The sequence below is a fragment of the Aspergillus ochraceoroseus genome (assembly GCF_002846915.1).
Source record: "Aspergillus ochraceoroseus IBT 24754 chromosome Unknown P175scaffold_1, whole genome shotgun sequence".
NCBI lineage: Eukaryota > Fungi > Ascomycota > Eurotiomycetes > Eurotiales > Aspergillaceae > Aspergillus > Aspergillus ochraceoroseus.
In genome coordinates this window covers 2,785,452-2,804,403 of record NW_024468476.1, presented here as the reverse complement: position 1 = coordinate 2,804,403, position 18,952 = coordinate 2,785,452, and the positions used below count along the sequence as shown (strand labels likewise).

Here is an 18,952-nt window from a genome sequence, read left to right as displayed (position 1 = left end):
GACACGGTTCTGTGTCACCTACGGTCGCTACTACTACACCATATTGTCTAATCCAGGTCTCTGAAGAAAAGCCTAATAATAAGGATCTGATATGATCTACTTGCAGTCTTCGCATTTACTACCATGTATAGTGCTCGCTTGCGACGCTTTGTACATAGATATCCAACAAATACATTACTTGAAATCTGTCATTAGAAGGAACCAGGAAGGTCCTGGGAGCTTCCCCCACCCCCCCGGCGTGTAACAACAAGAATGTTTGCATCTCTCCCCTTTTGCAGGGAGTGGTGAGGCCGAAGATGGTCTTTGCTGTCGATACGTTTCTCTGGAGTCGGGAATTTGGTGTCTTGACGTCTCACAGAGCTGTGAGCATGATATCATGCATATTCCCGGCCATGTGGTTGTCATGAGCATTTGCTCACATTGTTCCCAATGAGATCTTGATCGTAAGTATTTATTTTTATGATTGACAAGCTGCCAGATCTGCGTCCAGTTGATGTGATGTGATGTGATTGATGGATGTTTTGTTGTCTGCCGCCTTCGGCCCCGCATCCATCCATCCTCACCAACCTTAAGATTCCACCAAAAGTCCAAAGTCCTTTTCTACATCCTTATTATGATTCTTCATTCCTCCACGCGCAAACCTGAGGAAAAGAAAGAAAGAAAATGCCCCCCATCACATCACATCCATCATCCAACCTCACTAGCCGCTTCGGTGCCTAGTCCAATTATGGCCGACGACGACGACCACCGCCCACTGAAGCGCATCCGACAAGCCTGCGATCCGTGTCGGTGAGTTTGATTTGATTTTAACTTTCCCTCCTATGCATGCGCGGCATCGGTTCGCGGAGTTGTCGATCTTTTCTAGGCTAACTCGCCTGATTAGACGGAAAAAATCTCGATGTCCTGGGGAGAAGCCGGCTTGTTCGTATTGTGAACGGTTGGGTCAGCAGTGTGTGTATTCTCAAGGGGATGGGGAGGCTCCGACTGGTGATATTGTATGTGCTTTTATTTATCTTGGTTTTTTTTTTTGGTTTTTTTTTTTTCCCCCGGGGTAAGCTGGATTCACTAATGTCAATAGGCGAAACGGTTGTTGAGCGTGGAAGAGAAGTTGGAGGAGTTGACGAGAAGTTTGAGGTACTTAATTCCTGTCCCTTTTTTTTTTTTTCTTACGCTTCTCTTTTTATGTATTTGCCCGGGAGTCTGATTGTTGATAATAGACCCCAACCAAATCGTGAAGAGACACAACAGCCTGCTGTAGAGTCTAATCTACGACAGGATGACCTCTCAACCGTTGCGCAACTCTTTCTTACCTGCTGCAACTATCAGCCTCTGCCTCTTTTTCATCCGGAGGGATTTCTGCAGTCGCTGGGTGGCCGTGATCCAGAGCTTATTTTGGCCGTCCACGCGGTTGGGCTGCGGTTTGGGCGGAGTCCGGATGGAAGTGACCTGCGTCCGTATATTGAGGAGTGCGCTAGGAAATCGCGAGCCCTAGTGATGGCACGTGTAGGGAGAGGCGTTGTGGAGCTGTCGACGTTGCAGACGCTGTGTCTTTTGGCTATGTTTGATTTCACAGGTGAATTTCATTTTATCCTGCTCGTGAGCATTTGAGAGGGACGCGCTGATCTTTTGCAGCGGGCGATCCTGTGCAGGCAGGTTTGCATCTTAACATGGCTTCGTACTTGGCGCAGAGTGTAAGTGCGACTGGTGAAGCTTTGGGTGCTTTACGTGCAGCAGACGCAGATGAAAAACGCCGATGTCTCTGGAGTATCTATCTCTTGCAAAGTCTTCAAGGAGATGGAGTGCAAACCCCGCGACTTATTGTTGGGGTGCGAACTCCATTCAATTCTGGCTCGGGGTTCTCCTCGACATACGACCTGACCTCTATTCCAGACTGTGCGGTACCCAACTTCAAGGAGGAGTACGACCTTGTCTCTTACACCATCCAACTGGGAGAAGTCTGGTCATTGGCCATGGGCTACGCCGCCAGTCGCGTCGAGCCAGACGCACCGCCTCCGTGGTCCCCGCGATCTGACTATTCGATCGTCACCTATCGACACATGGAGTTCGATAGCAGGGTGCCCTTGAAGTATAGATATGATGCTAACCGGTTCCATGAGCATCGCCTCCACGAACTCAATCGTCGACGAGAGTTCTGGGGCCCTTGGCTGTTCACGCAGTTTCTTTACCTGGCTATTCCGTGTCTTCTGAACCATCCATTCCTGTTATCGCGGCGGCTTCGCAGCTTCCGACACACCATGCCGCAGTCTTTTATTCGACAATCGTTTGAGGCTATCACTAACAATGCCGCATGGATCTTGCATCTGATTGACCTGATTGAGCACAAAGGGTTCGAGATCTGTGACCCAACATTGGCGCACTGCGTCCTGATTGTTGCCACGATCCATCTCCAACATAGTTTCGTCGAGGACGCGAGCTTTCGCGAGAAAGCGCGCAGAGGGTTTACCAAATGCGTGCGATTCCTCCACCCATTGGCGCAGCGATGGCCGCACATCCAGAATATGGTACGTCCGTGCCTTGGGTCGTCAATGTTGCTTTGCTATTTGTGGGTTGAGATGTCAAGGCTGACAAGGTTGACTGCGATTCTAACTATAGATCGACCGACTCAATCGACTCCGAGAAAATGTTTCCGCAGGCGACCCCCAAGCTTCGCGATCTCGACAAGCGTGGACCACCAATGCCCAATTACTGTGGGAGTTACTTGTCTACGACAGTGCGAGCCGCACACCCCTCCCCACCCATCTCTTTGGCACGACCCTTTCTGATTCATCGGGGCGACTGAATGCGCGCATGACCCCAGACCCGAATTTCCCGCTGGTTGGCTCAGCCGGTATTTCGGGACACAAGAGTGTCGCCAAGGAAATCTTTACATATCCTCCAGAAACGATCACGACGCCCCCGGCGGTGCAAATGGATGAAGCCCCAGTGGCGGCTGTGTCGATGGCAGATCCTTTTGGGCCGATTGGAGGCTCTGTGCTAGAGGGCGTCACGGACCATTTGTTTCTAGAGCCGGAGAGTTATGGCCGCGCCATTGAGGATTGGTGGGAGGGGGATGTCCTGATCTAGTAGCTTGCGGTGGATGGCTAGTTTGCCATTCATTTGCATAGCAATATTGGATCTATTTGGGGGTTATTGTTGGAACCAACATTCCCGAAAGTGAGCCTTACAGCCCTGGAGAAGCCTGGAGTGACAAAAAGAAGCTACTAACCAGGCATAGCGTGATCTGACCAGTCACTCGTCTAGTGTTGGGAGATCCACCGTGCTGTTGGCTAAATTGGCGCTGCAGAGCCAACATTAGTCTGAATTAGCCGAAGTTAATCGATCGGTCACTGCTTCTTATCTGAAAATAGACCCAGTACCTGAGTGCTTCCTAGCAACACTTTTACTTTCATACTCAGGGACAACCTTTCACTATTACAATCTTGTTCTTTAGTGAAAGCAGCCACCCACAGCATGGAAATTCACAGAAAACAAGCTTCATGTGGCACCTTCTGCAGTGAACAAAACCAGCAAGGTTTGATTGAAATAAGCGCCGCCGATATTAGAATGCAGAAGTTGGCTCTAAATTTAGCTGCATATATGATATCTTCACTGGAATTCTGCAGTTAATATATGTTAAATGAAGGAGTCAAGATTAGCGCCAGGATGCTGTAGTACAAGCCTACATCCCAGAACTATTTCTTGAAAGCAAGTCCCATCTCGAAAAAAAAAAAAAATAATCTATCCCATCACCATCAGATCGGCAGACTATCATATCAGCACACCCTGGCACAACAAACATGATGATGACAATGATGAACTGGCTTATCCTCCTCCCACTCTTCGTTCTATCCACGAACGCCTCCTTCTCCAACTGGGGCCTCTCCTCCGTCCTCCCCAGTATCCTGAAACACCTCCCGGTAGCCAATTGCAACATCAGCGCCCTCTCCCTCCCCTCCTGCTCGCTCCCGGCACCCACAGCCGGCCTCCACCTGCAATACGTCACCCTCGGCCGCGGCACCCAGAACTACACCTGCTCCTCCTCCTCCTCCTCGGCCACCCCCGTCGCAGTCGGCGCAACAGCCATCCTATTCGACGCCTCCTGCGTCGCCTCCCTCGACACCACCATCCTCCACAACCTCCCCGACCTCCTCAAGCGCGTCCCGCTGAGCGGCGCAGAAATCACCACGCAGCTACTGGACTGGCTCACGGGCCAAACAATGAAACTCGGCAAGCACTTCTTCACGGCCGAGGGCGCGCCGTTCTTTGATTTAAGACATGCGGGGGCCAACGACGACTTTGCCAGAGCGGCCAAGGTCGCGCAGGTCGATGCACCGGCGCAGTTTGCGCTGGGGGAGACGCGGGATGTTGCCTGGTTGCAGTTGAAGGGGGTGGAGGGGGGGATTAAGGTATTTTCCCCCTTTTTCTTCTTCTTCTTCTTTTCTCTTCTTCTTTGGCTAGGGTATTTATTGATGTATCTGCTTGTTTTAGGAGGTGTACCGTGTTCAGACGGCGGGAGGGGGCCCTCCGGCGACGTGCGAGGGCATGCCGAGTTCGTTTACCGTGGATTATGCGGCGGAGTATTGGTTTTATGCTTGAATTTGGGTATGGAATTGTGGTTGGGCACTATACTATGCATGGATGGATGGATGGATGTTCTTAAAAAAAAAGAAATCGTGTCCTTGATATACATACATACATATTCCTGGTACATATTGTTACGTAGCGTAGTGCTATGCGATGCTATGCGATGCTATGCTATGCGATGCTATGCGATGCTATGTTATTACACGTTAACCAGGAGTGGAAGAGTGTTCGAGTCCAGCGGTTGGCCGGATCCTGTCGCAGCCTTCTTCTTCTTCTTGTTCTTCTTCTTCTTCTTTCCCGGTGTAGGGGAGAGACGACTCTGACTTGGGTCCTCTGGGGGGGCTCCGGTTTCGCTTTCCGCCGGGAGAGTGTCGCCCAATTCGAATTTCACTTGCCGTTCGTCTGCGTCTGGTCCCACGCCTGGTGCGGCTGTGGGTTCCGGTGTATAGACGTGTTCATGTTCATGTTCAGGTTCATGTTCATGTTCATGTCCTGGCGCTGAGACTGGTTCGCGATCATCATCGAGGAATGGTCTATCCATCATGTCGTCTACTAGTCTGTCTTCGGGTATCACTCCGTTTTCGGGTTCCCTCACGGGTGCGTATCTTGGTTCTTGTTCTTCTTCCAGGGGTTCTTCCAAGAGAATTTGCTCTTGCTCGCGCTCTTGCTTGTGCTCTTGCTCGTGCTCTTGCTCGTGCTCTTGCTTGTGCTCTTGCTTGTGCTCTTGCTCGTGCTCTTGCTCGTGCTCTTGCTCGTGCTCGTGCTTGTGCTCTTGCTCGTGCTCTTGCTCGTGCTCGTGCTTGTGCTCTTGCTCGTGCTCTTGCTCGTGCTCTTGCTCGTGCCCATGCTCGTGCCCATGCTCGTGCCCATGCTCGTGCTCGTGCTCTTGCTGGCGCTGAGAACCCCCCCCCCTCGTTGATGGTGCTGACGTCCCGAAACCCTCGTAACAAACTTCATCCGGTATATTCGCAGCCCCCTCATGGCCAGCATCATAGCGTTGTCCACCCCCATTCGCATAACCATTCGTATACCCCAAACCAAGCCTGGGAAAGGGACTACTCCCCCCATTAGCCCCCTTACCCTTATCCTTTTGCTCGCGGGCCAACTTCACAGCGATATCCAGGGCGATCCGCATAAGAAAGCGATCAAACCGCACGTCGGCGCACTTTTTCCCGAACGAGGTGAGGAAGACATCCGAGACCAGGAAGGTTTCGTCATCGCGGCAGGCGGCGAGGACGATGCTCTCGACGTAGATGTGGAACCAAGGGTCCTCGGAGCCAGTGTCGGGATTGAAGAGTTTCGGGTGGATGGCGCGGACGGCGGAGAGGATTTCGGCCGGGGAGAGGGCGGAGCCGAGGCGGAGAATGTGCTTCTGGGCTAGGGAGGCTAGACCGTGCAGGCTGTAGGCGCGGGCTGTGGCGAAGCTTTCGAGGCTGCGTTCGTATTCAACGAGGTAGTTTTGGGCGGTGGAGGGGCATAGGGACAGGGTTTCATATTGGCCTGTGTGGAGGTAGTGGACTAGTGTGTGGCCAATATCCGGGGAGATATCGGGAAGATGCAGGGTGGATTCGCAGGGGAGGTGGGAGTCGATGATTTGGGAGGTTGGAAATGTCTTCAGGAGAGACTTGGGGACTATATAGCGCGTTTGTGTTTCAGATGATGGGCCTAGAAGCAGCGTCACCGCTTGGCTTGCATACGGGCTATTCTCATGTTGTGTGAGTATGCGTCTATGGGTGATAGATAGATATATCATGATGATGATGATGATGTTGGCGAAGAGAGAGAGAGGGCTTGCTTACCTGAAGGTACGCTGGGAGTATCCGAGCTCCATCGCGATCGAGGTCAGATCCTTATTGGGGAGAAGGGAAATTGGGAAGAGAATTTCTTTCCCCGAACCCTGGCCAGACAAAGTCTTATATACCATCTTGCCCGAAATGATTATGACTTGTCGGACAGACACGTCAATCTTGACATCCTAAACTTAGCCATCCGACAAAACAACACGCATGCTGCAGCTGCACTCTCCGCTGGCACTGCAAACATCGGTCAGTTGGCGGCTGTCCTGCGAATCAAACGGTAAGGCGAAAGATGAGATGTTCCCTTAACACGCTGGAACCCTAGGCCTTGCCTCTCCATACCTTGCAGGTGCAGGACCAGGGCTTCGGACGCTGGGTAGCCCTTGGCTATGATACACTGACTGGGTAGGGCTTCGGGCATCCATCTCACCGACTGGAAAGATGGTAGGTAGGTCCTAGCCGCTGGCGCCGGCGCCTGTCGCGAAGGAACAGAGGTTGGATTAACCTTCTTGACAGGCTCTGTAATGTCCGCCGTAGTATTTAGTATCTATGACTGGCCAAGGAAGATCTCGAGTGTTCTCTGGTAATAGCCTGGTTGTTGGAAAAGCTGAGCCACGCAGAGAACGCGTTGATGTTGTGTTGTGTCCATGTTGTCAATTCTTGTAAATACCGAAGCTGATGCTACTGACCCTAGAGTCCTGGGCAAAATTAAGACAATTATTCTGGCGAACACGGTTGGGTCAACAGCTGCGCGAAAAGCTATCAAAATGTCAGTTAGAGACTCAACAACATCGTAAGATTTATCGCAGAAGAATCCAAGTCGCTATCACCAAATCCAAGTATCCCTTCCATAGAGACACCTTACTCGGAATGAATGATATCCTGGATAGACTCCAGTTGGATCTACACGAGGCCAGCATATTTTTATTATGTCAAATCTAGATATTTACATATATATTCCGAGGGGTTTCCAAAGAACTTCAGAGTAGTCGTCCCACCACCATACGGGATTAATGTCCCACAACTATTGTTTGATATGATTCATGCATAGAAGCTCGGGGACGGCCGTTCCTAATGACTAGTATTCCCTCTTCTTGGACCCTGCTGTGAGCTGCCCAAGAGGTTTACAGATTTTACTGGAAAGGGCGCCAGTATTGAGGCTAGGACCGGGTTCTTTCTTAGATATGAACTGTCCTGAGATGTGCCTGAAAGAGCCAATACTGGAAGATGTCAGTATTTCTGACAGAAGACGCAGGATCGCATGATACTCACGCCTAGTCTTGAATGGGGATTGAGCCACCTGGCCTGTGGCAGTGCATGCATGCATGGACTCAGGATGAGGCTTGTAAACTACGACCACAGAGATGCTGCCACATCAGAAGAGCTCCCGTCTTTCAGCTGTCAACGTCCGGAAGCTCCGATAAGCTCGGATCGTCGCTCATATTTTCCGATAGTTAGTGAGTTATGTCCTTTTGGTAAGCACTTTGCAGGGCGTTTCTAGCTTGAGTCAGGGTTGTTGAGTAGCCGCGATGCGGTTAACTCGGGGGGGGGGGGGAAATAGGCTCCATTCAGGCTGTAAAGAGAGTGGCAATCGACGAATCTCAGAGATAACTTTTTGGCTGGCCCGTATCTGAAGGAAGATACGATTGGGAAAGTTTCAAGTTGAAATTAAACGTCAGCATTGGTTGCTAACGATCAAAATCGCAAATAATAACTGTCAATAATTCGTCGATTGGCCGCTATTTTTACTCCGGACGAGTCGGCCCTCTACTATCCTAATTAGGGATAGTCCCATTCAATGAAAGTCACATGTTTCACGTGACCATGCCCGCGGCAGGAGGAAAGGAAAGCAAAGCAATCCGCGCGAACGCGTCCGGGCTGGTGACAAGTCGACGCTGCTTCACTTTTGCGACCGTCCGATTCCACGCCCACGAGTCGCCATATCTAATATATTTCCCGCGATTGCATGGTGCGCAACTAGCTTTAGAGCACTGTTACCTACTTCATCAACCTGAGCAACGCCGAAGCTGTCCCATTCGCTTGATTACACCTGTCTTTTTTGCGCCCGAACGACGTCCCCTTCACGAACCTAAAGCTTCCCCCATTGACGCTTCATCCATTCATCATGGCCACCGATTACAGCAAGAAGACCAATGCAGAGCTGGTGGAGATTCTCAAGTCTCGCAGTCTTCCTCATACCGGCAAAAAGGCGGACATGGTCGCCCGTCTGCAGGAGGATGACACAAAGAAGGATACTGCACCCGCGAAAACTGACATCGGAGACGATGTGATTGATTGGGAGGACGATGAAGTTCCAGCTGCGAAACCCGCCGAAGCCGCCGCTCCTGCTCAGGATAAGCCCGCCGCTACAAAGCCGGAGGAAGCCAAGGTCGAGACTACAGAGGCAAGCCAAGAAGGATCGGAAGGCACAGTCACAGCAGCACCAGAGACGACAGCGGCTCCTGTTGAGGAGAAGCCTGCCCCTAACTATTCCATGGGTCTTTCTGTTACAGATATGGAAGAGGAACTGAAGAAGCGCAAGGCTCGTGCGGAGAAATTCGGTGTCACGGATGATAGCCAAGCCGCTATCGATGACGCAGAGAAGAAGCTTGAGCGGGCTAAGCGCTTTGGAGCTGGCGCTGAGGCCACAGGCAATGGCACTGCGGCAATCGGTCGACTTGACCAGGCCCTACCGGACGAGAAGTCCCGCAAGAGAGGTCGTGGTGAGAACGACCAAGGAGCGCGTGGAGGCAAGAGAAGAAACCTCAATGGGCGAAACAACTTCCGGCATCGCGGACGTGGAAACCGAAATCAGGGACAAGGCCCGAAGCGTAGTGGAAACGCGACGGAGACAACTGGTCCCAACTGGAGTGAGAAGGACAAAGCTGCCATGGAAGCTCGAAAGAAGCGATTTGGCGCGTGATAATCACCAAAGTCTATTATTCTCGACGCACACTCTTTTTCCTGATCTAATTTCCTATCTCAATGTTTTATCTATCTACTATTGTTTGTTAGTGTCATTTGGCGTTTGTGGGAAGAATTTCAAATATCCGTTCTCCAACTAACTATTGGTTGAAGTATTTTGTTTTGGGAGATGAATGTCGAGAGTGTATATTGTACAGTAAATTGGTTTGCTCGTATTTCTATTATGCGGTATTCTGAGACTATGATCGTATCAACTAGTTACTCGGATTGATGATTCAGAGAATTTTCCGTTGAGGAATGATGAGCCGTAGCTGACAGAGGGGCTGATGGATGCGTTGGGAGCGATAGGATACGGAGCAGGTCTGGCCGTCCGTGTTGGAATTTCCGTACAGAATCGGATCGGATTCGGAGTTGATCACATCTAACTACATAATACTAGGACGTATAACTAATTGAGGCCCAGCGGATTCGGTCGTTACTTCTTCGAGGCTGCTGTTGAAGACGATCTGTTGGTGAGTCACGAGGCTTGTGGCGGCCACGACAGCGACCGCACCAGCTGAAAAAGCCATGCGGGCGCCGGTTCCTGCAGCAAACTGCAGCTTTTCTTGCAGGATTTTCGTGCATATATTGCAGGAAGAAAGCACACAATCTACTAGAAAGTATAGTATGTCCAACATCTTCCTGATGGTCTTGTTCTCTGATTGGGGTCTGACTCTATGAATTGGCTCTGGTGGCCGAAATCCCCCCTTGGCCTCTTGCCTGTCAAGGTGTTTGATTTACCGCCATCTCCACCAAGATTCTCTAGTATCACCATGTCCTTTGCGTTCCCCGACGAATCCCCTTCCTGCAGTCGCATTCTGCTCATGAGACTAACGCTGGGTCGGATAGGACCCCTTTGCTCCGCGTCTGTTGGGTCGACCAGTCTCCATCCTTAATGAAAGGAAAGGTCCATCACGCATCGACCGGTTTTAGCGGCGGATCAAGACCCACGGCTCAGCGACCCATAATAGAACTGTAACCCAGGCCTTGTTTGAACTTTGGAGTCAACTGCCAGCGGTTAAGAACCAAACAGTGACTTTCTTTGGTTCACGGCCCGTTCCAATTTGACTTCCAGCGGAGGTCTCAGCTTAGGGATCCAGAATACACTTCAACGGCGGTCACTGGTTGTAGAGTTGTGTGAACGCTTTGGAACTATCAATGTTATCTCTAACAGTGCTCTGAGCCTGGCTTGTCTCCTGGGACTCGCTATGTAACGAGAGGGGAGGGGGTTCGGGGCGTACCTTCCAGCTGTTACTTTTCAATCAGGCGTATTTTCTACATAGTATCTCATATTGTAGAAAAATATCTCTCAAGCGGAATGCATAGAAGCCCGTCATTTCATAGTAGACATGAATGGTGTTGGAGAAAGTCACGCCACAAGTTCTATATCTCGTATAATATCGAGGGGTGATGAAAATTTTTTTCTTCTCTTCTTCTTTTTTTTAGAATATCTGCTTCACACAGAAGAAGAATGAATGCCGAAAATGCAACAGTAAGAAACGCGGTCGTGCATATTCTCGTCGGTAGTCATCTTCGGCCTCTCCGGTCACGACCAGCCTTGGTCAGTGACCACCACCTGACCCGAGTTGCTGACTGCGAATTTCAACCGTCTCTAGAAACCACTAACAATGACAATTGCCCGAAATATCATCAAATCAGAGAACTGGCGTCAACACACAGACCAAATAAAGCTCCAGGCTACTGCAAGAAGCTCCTATGCCATCGGATGTTGGATGTTGCCCGTCCCCACCGTCGACAGAGTGGAGTACTGGACATTAGTATTTTTTTTTAATGTCCCTCCCCCAGGGTAAAGGTCGCCTTTCCAACTGGTCCATCCGGCTCAAGGCCGTCTTCACGCTACCTCCCGCCACTCCTCCCCATCTTATCCTGTCAACTGCTGTTGTTGCAGAGTCTCCGATGTCAGTGGTACTGCGCCCTCCTCGTATGTTCCAGTCACTACAAGCCAAATGAGTCGTGATGTGGGTCGACTCCAGAACTTCATTTCTTTCGCTCTTCGTGTTGTATGGGTCGACCTGAACAGGATGATGATGACCCCCTCCTTTTCCCTAAAGGATATTTTCCTACGATGGAATACTTGTCTGTGTGTACGGCTTGAGTTCCCTAAGCCTTGAAGGGTGAAGCGGTTGATAACGCGAGAAGAAATGGACTGTTCTTGCACCAATGATTTTTCTCATCACATCAATATCGATTCCAGGACTGGAGGTGATCCCTCGAATCGCGCCAGGATTCCTCCTCGTCGTCTCTAGATGGATCGTTAGCCTGCGAATAGGGATCGGATTCCCCTACTAACCCAGCTGCGCCAACAGGGTTGTGATTAGCGCGAGGCACGTTCTCCTCGTTTAAAAAAGGCCCAGATCTATCCTGGTTCAAGTACACCGGAATCCCAACTTTCTCTTTCTTTTTTTTCCCTTTCATTTTCTCTTGACGGTTACTGTCGTTCGTTTCTTTTCTTTTCCATGTACAGCTGATTTCCTTGTGTAACTTTTCCCTTTTGAATCTAGTCGCCTCCCCAAACTATACATGGCCTCTGACGTGGTCGTGCAGACCCAGCTTGGATCTATTTTGCCTATTTAGCCACAGTGCGCGGCGTTTTAGTGTGTGGCGGAGCAGCTTCATAACCCGCTTGGGCATATACATTTGTGCTCTTGGCTTTTTATTTTCTCTCTTTTTTTTTCTGCACCTGCGAACTACAGCTTCACTTTTTTTTTTTTTTTTTACAGCTCTGGGCCTTCTCTGGGCCTTCTTACATTACGTTCTTTTCACTGCACAAACAGGGTTTGGCTTTCACATTGTTTATTTAAATATACCCCGGCCCAGACTGCGTTTCCGGTACCATCATTTTCTTCCCGCATTTAGATATACTACCGCTCACGCGGATTGATTTCTTAAATTACCCCATATATCGTCCGGACCCATGCTTATTCCTTTCGACTTTCAAGTCATGCGCCTGAAGTGTAAGTCTGAGGCTTTATTTTTGATGCGCTCTGCTAGGCTTGCAAGCTCACGGTGGTCGATTGCTTGCAGTGCGGCTATAAACAGTGACATTCTCTCCCCGCGAAGAAGACGGAATGATTTCAAGCCTCCCTTATTCCACTATCCCTTCTGAATTATTAGTCTTCGGACTGGAGCCGGAACTTGATCGAAGGGTCACACCATGTCGTACAGGTCTGATGGTGGCCGAATACCCCGGTTGAGGGATGTCAGGTCCCAAGCTCGAAATGTATCATTGCCGATGATTACTGCTCAGTCTAAACCATTGGGATCGAGTACGCCGCTATCCTCCAGGCCGCAGATTCCACGTCTAATAAACCTATCATCAAGATCGAGGAGGGCAGTCTCTATGTCTGAGGCGGAAGAGATCCGCCCGGTTGTTGCACAATCAAACCCTTCGCCTAGTCTTGACATTACTCGCCCATTTGTTTCCCCTCAAGCACCTATTCATGCAATTCCTTTCCAATCCTCTCTTGATACGACAACAGACCTGCCGCAAACTCTAAAAACACCGATTACACCGATCTTGCTCCAGAGCTCCCCCAGTGTTGATAGTCACTTGCCACTGCAGAGTCGACCGCGAAACGTCCTGCGGAGAAAGGCTCCGACAATAGGCCAACATACCGAGAAGAACAAGGTACAAACGGAGTCTATAAGGCCCAGCGGTTTAAACGTGATTATCCCGAACAATACTGCAGCCACCTATACCGAACCCGTACCTTTTCACTCTTCAAGCCGGACAGAGCTCGTGAGAAAAACCCCGTCTCCCATGGTCACTGATCAGTTTGCGAAGGCCTCTCTGGAGAAACATGTACACCATGGCCCGAAGGAGCTGGCAAGCCTTCGTACGACCATTAATACACATAATTTGCCCCCTCCCACTCCAGTGTTTCCGTCTGCGAGCACCCCCTCAACGAGATACTCCGGATCTCCAGGTGTATGGAGTAGGACATCTACGCCTGCGTCGTTGTCATCCTGTTCTCCCGGAATCGTTCAGCCCGCGAAGGTTGGTCCCCGCTTCAGGCAGCCGAGCCCTTCCCACACCGGACTTCTTGTCTTCTCACCCCAAATACAGAAGCCATCCCAGAAAGGTGGTAGAGTAGCTGGTAGATCCCCGCATCTAGCCCGAGGAATGGGATCAACCACGTCGCTTGCCAGTGAGAGCCGTGAGGAAACCGAGGTGAAATCTGATCTCGCGAGATCACCCTCTCCTCCAAATAGCCTTTTGCCCCGACGGGCATCAATAAGATCCGGTCTTCCGAGACAGGCCAAGGCCAGCCCAGTGGCCAGCCAAAGCCGAGAAAAGGTAAATACAAAACCCCTCACTGGAACAGGTGTATCTATGGGAACTAGAAGCCATCCCAATCCTTCAGTCCAAATCCCTATGAGGCCGAGCAGAGAAGGGACCGATCAGTTAGAATTGGAACCATCTCCTGTTGTTAGGACAAATATTTCTCCTCGTGCAGTCAGGGCCCACAAGCGGCATGGATCCGGGGAAAGCTCCATTGCCCCTGCTTCTAACCAATCTGCTGCTGCATCCGTTGATTCACTCCACTCTCTTGCGTCATCTCGGGCCCAGATACGCACTCCAACATCACCAGAGATGACCAGGAAGTCACCACGAACCCTGACTGAGCCGCCAAACATAATGCCAACTGATTCCAGCCCTGAAAAGTCTCGGAGATTTGGACTTTTCTCCAAGAAATCGAAACCCGAATTGAATACCCGTCAAAATGAAGCTCGAACTGCGCGAAAAGGCCCAGCTGCTGGAACCGGTCATGAAGGTTACGGAAAGTATGCCCAGCGAGGTCGGAAGTCAAGCATTAGTAGCAACAGCGATACTAGGGGAAGATCGACCAGTACAACGAGAAGTGGACCTAAATCTGTTGCTAGTAGCAAGGGGAGTAGTAGAAGCCGGCCGGACATGGAACTTGACGACTTCCTTCTTGAACGCCTGGAGCCTGTGTATATCAACGGTGGCGGCATGCGCAGTGAAATATTGTCTCGGACACAAAGCGAACAAAGTATGAGTGCTCTCAGCACTAAATCTGCCCCGGGATCAACACAGGACTCCAAAATGCTTCAGCCATCTGGATACATCAACAAGACTTCTACCGGCCCAACAGGAAAGCCTCGTGATTCGAGGGAATCCCACCGCAGAGACCTCTCTAGCCCAGCTACAATATCTTCAACTGCGAGCCAATCCAAAATCCCGAACATTGGTGGTGTTGAAAAGCCAAAAGTTCGCTCTGAGGCAAATGCTTCTACGCGGAGCTTGCCTCAGCTCAACATTCCTAGCACCTCTGCACGCCATGTTGGATCCCAGCCTAAGATGAAGAAGCCGTCTAAGAAAGGACTTAATCTAAAATGGCCATTCTTCCAGAAAGACTCAAGGGTGGTTCTTCCGATCTCCAGTGAACCTGCACCTGCACCTCAGCTGGCTGCCAAAGTCGCTCCTGTGAGCGTTCGCCGGCCAGTTGCCCATTATGCTTTAGTCGACACTGATTCGGATCCTTTAGAAGATATCTTCCATAACTTGGAGGACTCACCACCAACAGAGGAGGAGGAGCTTATCCTAACGGCAGAGGTTCCAGAACGCCTGGATATTAGAAAAACAACCCAATCTATCCTACTTCCCTCCCCACCAAAACTTCACAATGAATTTCGAGACGACCGACCTGCCTCGCCAAAGGTCTATTTCCAGAAGGAACCTACCTCCGGCCCTGAGACGAATGTGGAAAAACAGCGCCCTAGCAGATTGGCATCCGTCGGGCGTATTCCACGTGTTGTTTCCCGGCGAGACAGGCAGCACAAACCGGCCTTTCAGTCGTTCTCGAGGCCCTTTAGTGTCGCTGAATCTCCATCTTTACTCGCTCCGGTCACCGACCTTTCACATAGACAAATCCCTAGCTCCCACCCTGATAAACAAAGAAGTGAACCAGGGAACTTTGGGTTCGACCTTACAATGCCATTCGGGGACCCCATGAAGGGAAGTGTTCTCGACTTCCTCGCAGGTCCTTACGCTAAACATGAATTTTTGGCATTCTCCCCGCGGAAGGATTCAATGTTCTCAACCTCTAGTGGCTCAGAGAGCCTTGCTGCAATTACGGCGGTGATTCCTACACCTGAGATGGATTTAACTGAGGACGAAATATGGGGGGAATATGACGAATTTATTGACCATGTACTCTCCCCGGAAACCCCAAATCTTCCCTTATCGAGAGAATTGGGAAGCGAAAAATTCGAAATGGCGACGATGGCTACCCGTGCTCTTCAAGCAGGGCTCAATGGCGAGACTGGCCGTCCAAATTTGCCTCCTATATTGATTGAACAACCCACAGTCGCTCTGACCCCTGCGTCGCCTCCAAATAGCGGGAATTCCATCCACCTTCGGCGGTCCAAGATCGTGACAGCGCTACGCACCTCCCTTAGCCCTACTTCACAACCTTCCGTGAGTGATATGATGGCTCGCTATCGTCAGGACCAGGACGTGGGAATTTCAGATAGCAAAGGGTATGGTGATATACCAGCTCCTACTATTTCGGTTGAGCCAACCCCTTCTAGCTTTCTTAACTCACCAAGTTTGAATCCATCTCCAAGCTTTGAGAGCTGCCGTCAGCGAAATACCATCATGTTTGATATCGCAGAACGTGATCGCGAAGGTCCCACTGCTCAAACCAACATCAGATCTGGGTCCCTCATGACCAGCCGCTGGCTGTCCTTTGGGAGGGTGTTATTTAGTCCCGCACATAACCATATCAAAAATGGCGAACAAGAGAGGATTCTAGTGGTTGATGGATTAGGAAATGATGACTGGTCTTTCTACTGTGCCCTGACATATCCAAATGCCGACGTCTACTGCCTCCATGAAGGGCCTAGCCCCACTGCGTCAAAGCACCCTGCGGCATGGCAACCTCCAACGAACCACCACACCATCCACCATGCGTCTCTTGAAGACCCAGTTCCTTTCCCCAAAGCATTCTTCACAGTGACTGTTCTCCGATTCCCAGCTGCCTGCTCAGAGAAAGCCCAGGACAACATAGTGTCGGAATGCAAGCGAGTCCTTCGTGCGGGTGGCTACATGGAAATGAGCATCATTGACCTTGATATGGTAAATATGGGAATACGCACTCGCAAAGCCGTGAGAAAGCTGAAGGAAACAATGTACCTATCGGATGGCAATATCAGCCTTAAGCCTGCGAGCGATAGCATCCAGAAGCTTTTGGGACGATATGGCTTCGACAGTCTTCGACGGTGCATCGTTCAGATTCCAGTAGCGGGGATTATTGTGCGGTCATCTGCATCTTCCTCGTCAACTTCTTCCTCCAACCCATCCACATTGACCGCTGCGGTAATGTCGTCAACCGCTCTTTCTGCCGCATGCGGCTCCTCCACGGGGTTAAGGTCAAAGGTGCATGGGAAATCCACTTCCAACGAGACTGATCTATCCCTTGGGGACTTACTGTCCGATCCGTCCCCTTCCCCCTCCAACGACGAATCCATTCGCAAGATTGTCGCCCGAGTCGGCCGCTGGTGGTATACACGCGTTTATGAGTGTCCAGTACTCCCCAATGGCGACGTCGACCGCAGCATCTGGGCTGACAGGAAGGTCATTCGCGAATGCCAGCAACGCGGAACTGGTTTCCGTCTATTGATTGCATATACACAGAAGCCGAGCGAGAAGCGACGAACTGCAAGTGTTTAGCTGAACGTTTACGCCCCTTGACGATATACGATAATTATGAACCAACCACCAATGAATACTTACACCATTTAATTAATGTTGAAAAATGATGATTTGACTATATATATATATATATATATATATATATTTTTTTTTTTTTGTTTTGCTTTTCATTGCCTGCATCTGGGTGGTGTCAACAGGATGATGATGCTATCATGGGTTGTGCTCACTTTCTACTATAAAGCTGGCTCTTTTGGTAGATTTTTTTTTGTTCTATATTTTAAGCATTTGAAAGACTCTGACTGTAGCTAGCGATAGGCAAGGTATTGGATTGATATAAGGATTAATGTGAATGACCATGTACAATTATCCTCCCAGTTAAATCAAGACCATATATATATATATATACTCGTTATGAACGCTAGACAGCCAAGTCAAGACAGCTCTTGATGGGGTTCAAAGCGGTATTGTGGATGAAACACTAGAATTGATTGCTAGAATCTAGTATCTTCTTAAATTAGATTTTCACCTTCTATAGATATTGTACCTGGTGTACAATAATATTAGGTAGTAAGTACATAAATCCATGCACTGATTCTGATTATCCCCTGAACTTTCAATCCAGACAAAGAAACCCTCTTACTAGACTAAGTAAGATAGCTGCCCCCTTCCATCTTCACTTGCTAGGTAGGACCTAGGTATGTATCTAAGCATGATTTGTTTTCAGTGCTATCCTGTTTCCATAACAGGTTGAATCATGCCATCGGCAAAAGCCAGCCAGTCAGCCATGTACCTTCTTCTGTATCGTGCGCCTGTGATGGGGGGCCCCGCGTCAGATGTCATCATCGTAAGCAGTCAATCCATAACTAACTAGTTATCCCGGGCAGGGATTGTATCTATCCCCCCTACCTCTGAAGGCGATGTGGCCAAGTATGTAACGCGTCTATCAAACTACCGAACCGTCCGATCGCATCGCATTTACTGAACTTGGCTGGGTGGGCGCCGCTCAGGCTGACGCCTCTTGGCAGACAAAAAGGAGATGATGCTATTGTATGGTTCCATGCTCCGGAGTCCGTCCGGAGGAGTTGCTTCCCCACGGGCGCGCGCTACTACCTTGGTCGTTCCGGAACGCTAACTAACCCCGAGAGAGAGTATGGGGACTAGAAGCTCAGTGGTGCTTTTGTGTGCTGCGTGCTGCGTGCTGCGGAGGCGAGAGCGTTCAGACGGTGTGGTGGCGATTCGCCTCCTGAGGTCGGTGTTATGCAGCCATTCATTTAGTTATATAGAGAGAAGAGAGAGTAATCGGATTGCGGCTTGGCTGGATTTCCAATGTGCGAAATGGCGATCCTGTTAATCCCGGAATACTGGTGTAGCATGTTCACCAGAGGAGAATCGGAGAACTTGAGAGGGTGAACCTCCGAGACTCCTTCCCAATGAATATTAGAGTAGTCTGCAGGTAGGTGTGTGTGTGTGCACTGTGAATTTTCGCTCCCTGTCCGTCCTATACGAAGGGCTTTACAGCCAGCGCCGTTATCGAGCTTTGGCCTCGATCTACTGCATTGGTTGCAGGTGAAAGTGTCAGTTCGCGACACTAAAAATAAGCCCGTAAGCCTCGGGCATCACCGGGACTTGCGCCATCCACTGCCACGCGCGGCTTGGGCCAGTCATCTGGACGATCGGAGACGTGCTCTTGGGGGGAGGGGGGGAGTAGGAGGCCAATTCGTCTTGCAGTAGCTCCGCCAGAATCCAATCAATCCCCTCAATTACAGGCCTCAGGATGCAGCCTTCGACAGTGGCGACAGCTTTATAGTTTCTGGTCTCGACATATCTAGCCCCGGACGATCCAGCCGTCAGGTGGCCAATTTGGTGTCTGTGATATGTCTGTGATACACAAGACGTTGCAGATTCTGTA

General features: G+C 50.3%; 5 protein-coding genes across 5 annotated transcripts; 4 read left to right on the top strand and 1 right to left on the bottom strand.

The window, feature by feature from the left end:
- Nucleotides 1-727: 727 nt before the first annotated feature.
- On the top strand, nucleotides 728-3,084 carry P175DRAFT_0428866 (Zn(II)2Cys6 transcription factor; the record flags this gene model as incomplete). Its single annotated transcript, XM_040893324.1, has 6 exons — nucleotides 728-789; nucleotides 884-995; nucleotides 1,079-1,134; nucleotides 1,218-1,573; nucleotides 1,633-2,522; nucleotides 2,614-3,084. The coding sequence occupies 6 exons, from the start codon at nucleotides 728-730 to the stop codon at nucleotides 3,082-3,084; spliced, it is 1,947 nt and encodes a 648-aa protein (XP_040755965.1).
- Nucleotides 3,085-3,809: 725 nt separating this feature from the next.
- P175DRAFT_0528067 (DUF3455 domain-containing protein) lies at nucleotides 3,810-4,596 on the top strand (the record flags this gene model as incomplete). Its single annotated transcript, XM_040899577.1, has 2 exons — nucleotides 3,810-4,406; nucleotides 4,489-4,596. 2 exons carry the CDS (start codon nucleotides 3,810-3,812, stop codon nucleotides 4,594-4,596), a joined length of 705 nt encoding a protein of 234 aa, XP_040755964.1.
- A 445-nt stretch (nucleotides 4,597-5,041) lies between these two features.
- P175DRAFT_041047 (uncharacterized protein) lies at nucleotides 5,042-6,835 on the bottom strand. The gene is made up of 4 exons (XM_040893049.1): nucleotides 6,723-6,835; nucleotides 6,384-6,617; nucleotides 5,463-6,284; nucleotides 5,042-5,299 (listed from the first exon to the last, which is right to left on the bottom strand). The coding sequence occupies exons 2-4, from the start codon at nucleotides 6,506-6,508 to the stop codon at nucleotides 5,176-5,178; spliced, it is 1,071 nt and encodes a 356-aa protein (XP_040755963.1). The 5' UTR covers nucleotides 6,509-6,617; nucleotides 6,723-6,835; the 3' UTR covers nucleotides 5,042-5,175.
- Nucleotides 6,836-8,505: 1,670 nt separating this feature from the next.
- Nucleotides 8,506-9,303, top strand: P175DRAFT_0489682 (SAP domain-containing protein; the record flags this gene model as incomplete). Its single annotated transcript, XM_040895754.1, has 1 exon — nucleotides 8,506-9,303. The coding sequence occupies one exon, from the start codon at nucleotides 8,506-8,508 to the stop codon at nucleotides 9,301-9,303; it is 798 nt and encodes a 265-aa protein (XP_040755962.1).
- A 2,893-nt stretch (nucleotides 9,304-12,196) lies between these two features.
- Nucleotides 12,197-17,486, top strand: P175DRAFT_0497687 (uncharacterized protein). The gene is made up of 2 exons (XM_040896336.1): nucleotides 12,197-12,319; nucleotides 12,390-17,486. Exon 2 carries the CDS (start codon nucleotides 12,520-12,522, stop codon nucleotides 17,059-17,061), a length of 4,542 nt encoding a protein of 1,513 aa, XP_040755961.1. The 5' UTR covers nucleotides 12,197-12,319; nucleotides 12,390-12,519; the 3' UTR covers nucleotides 17,062-17,486.
- Nucleotides 17,487-18,952: the final 1,466 nt, after the last annotated feature.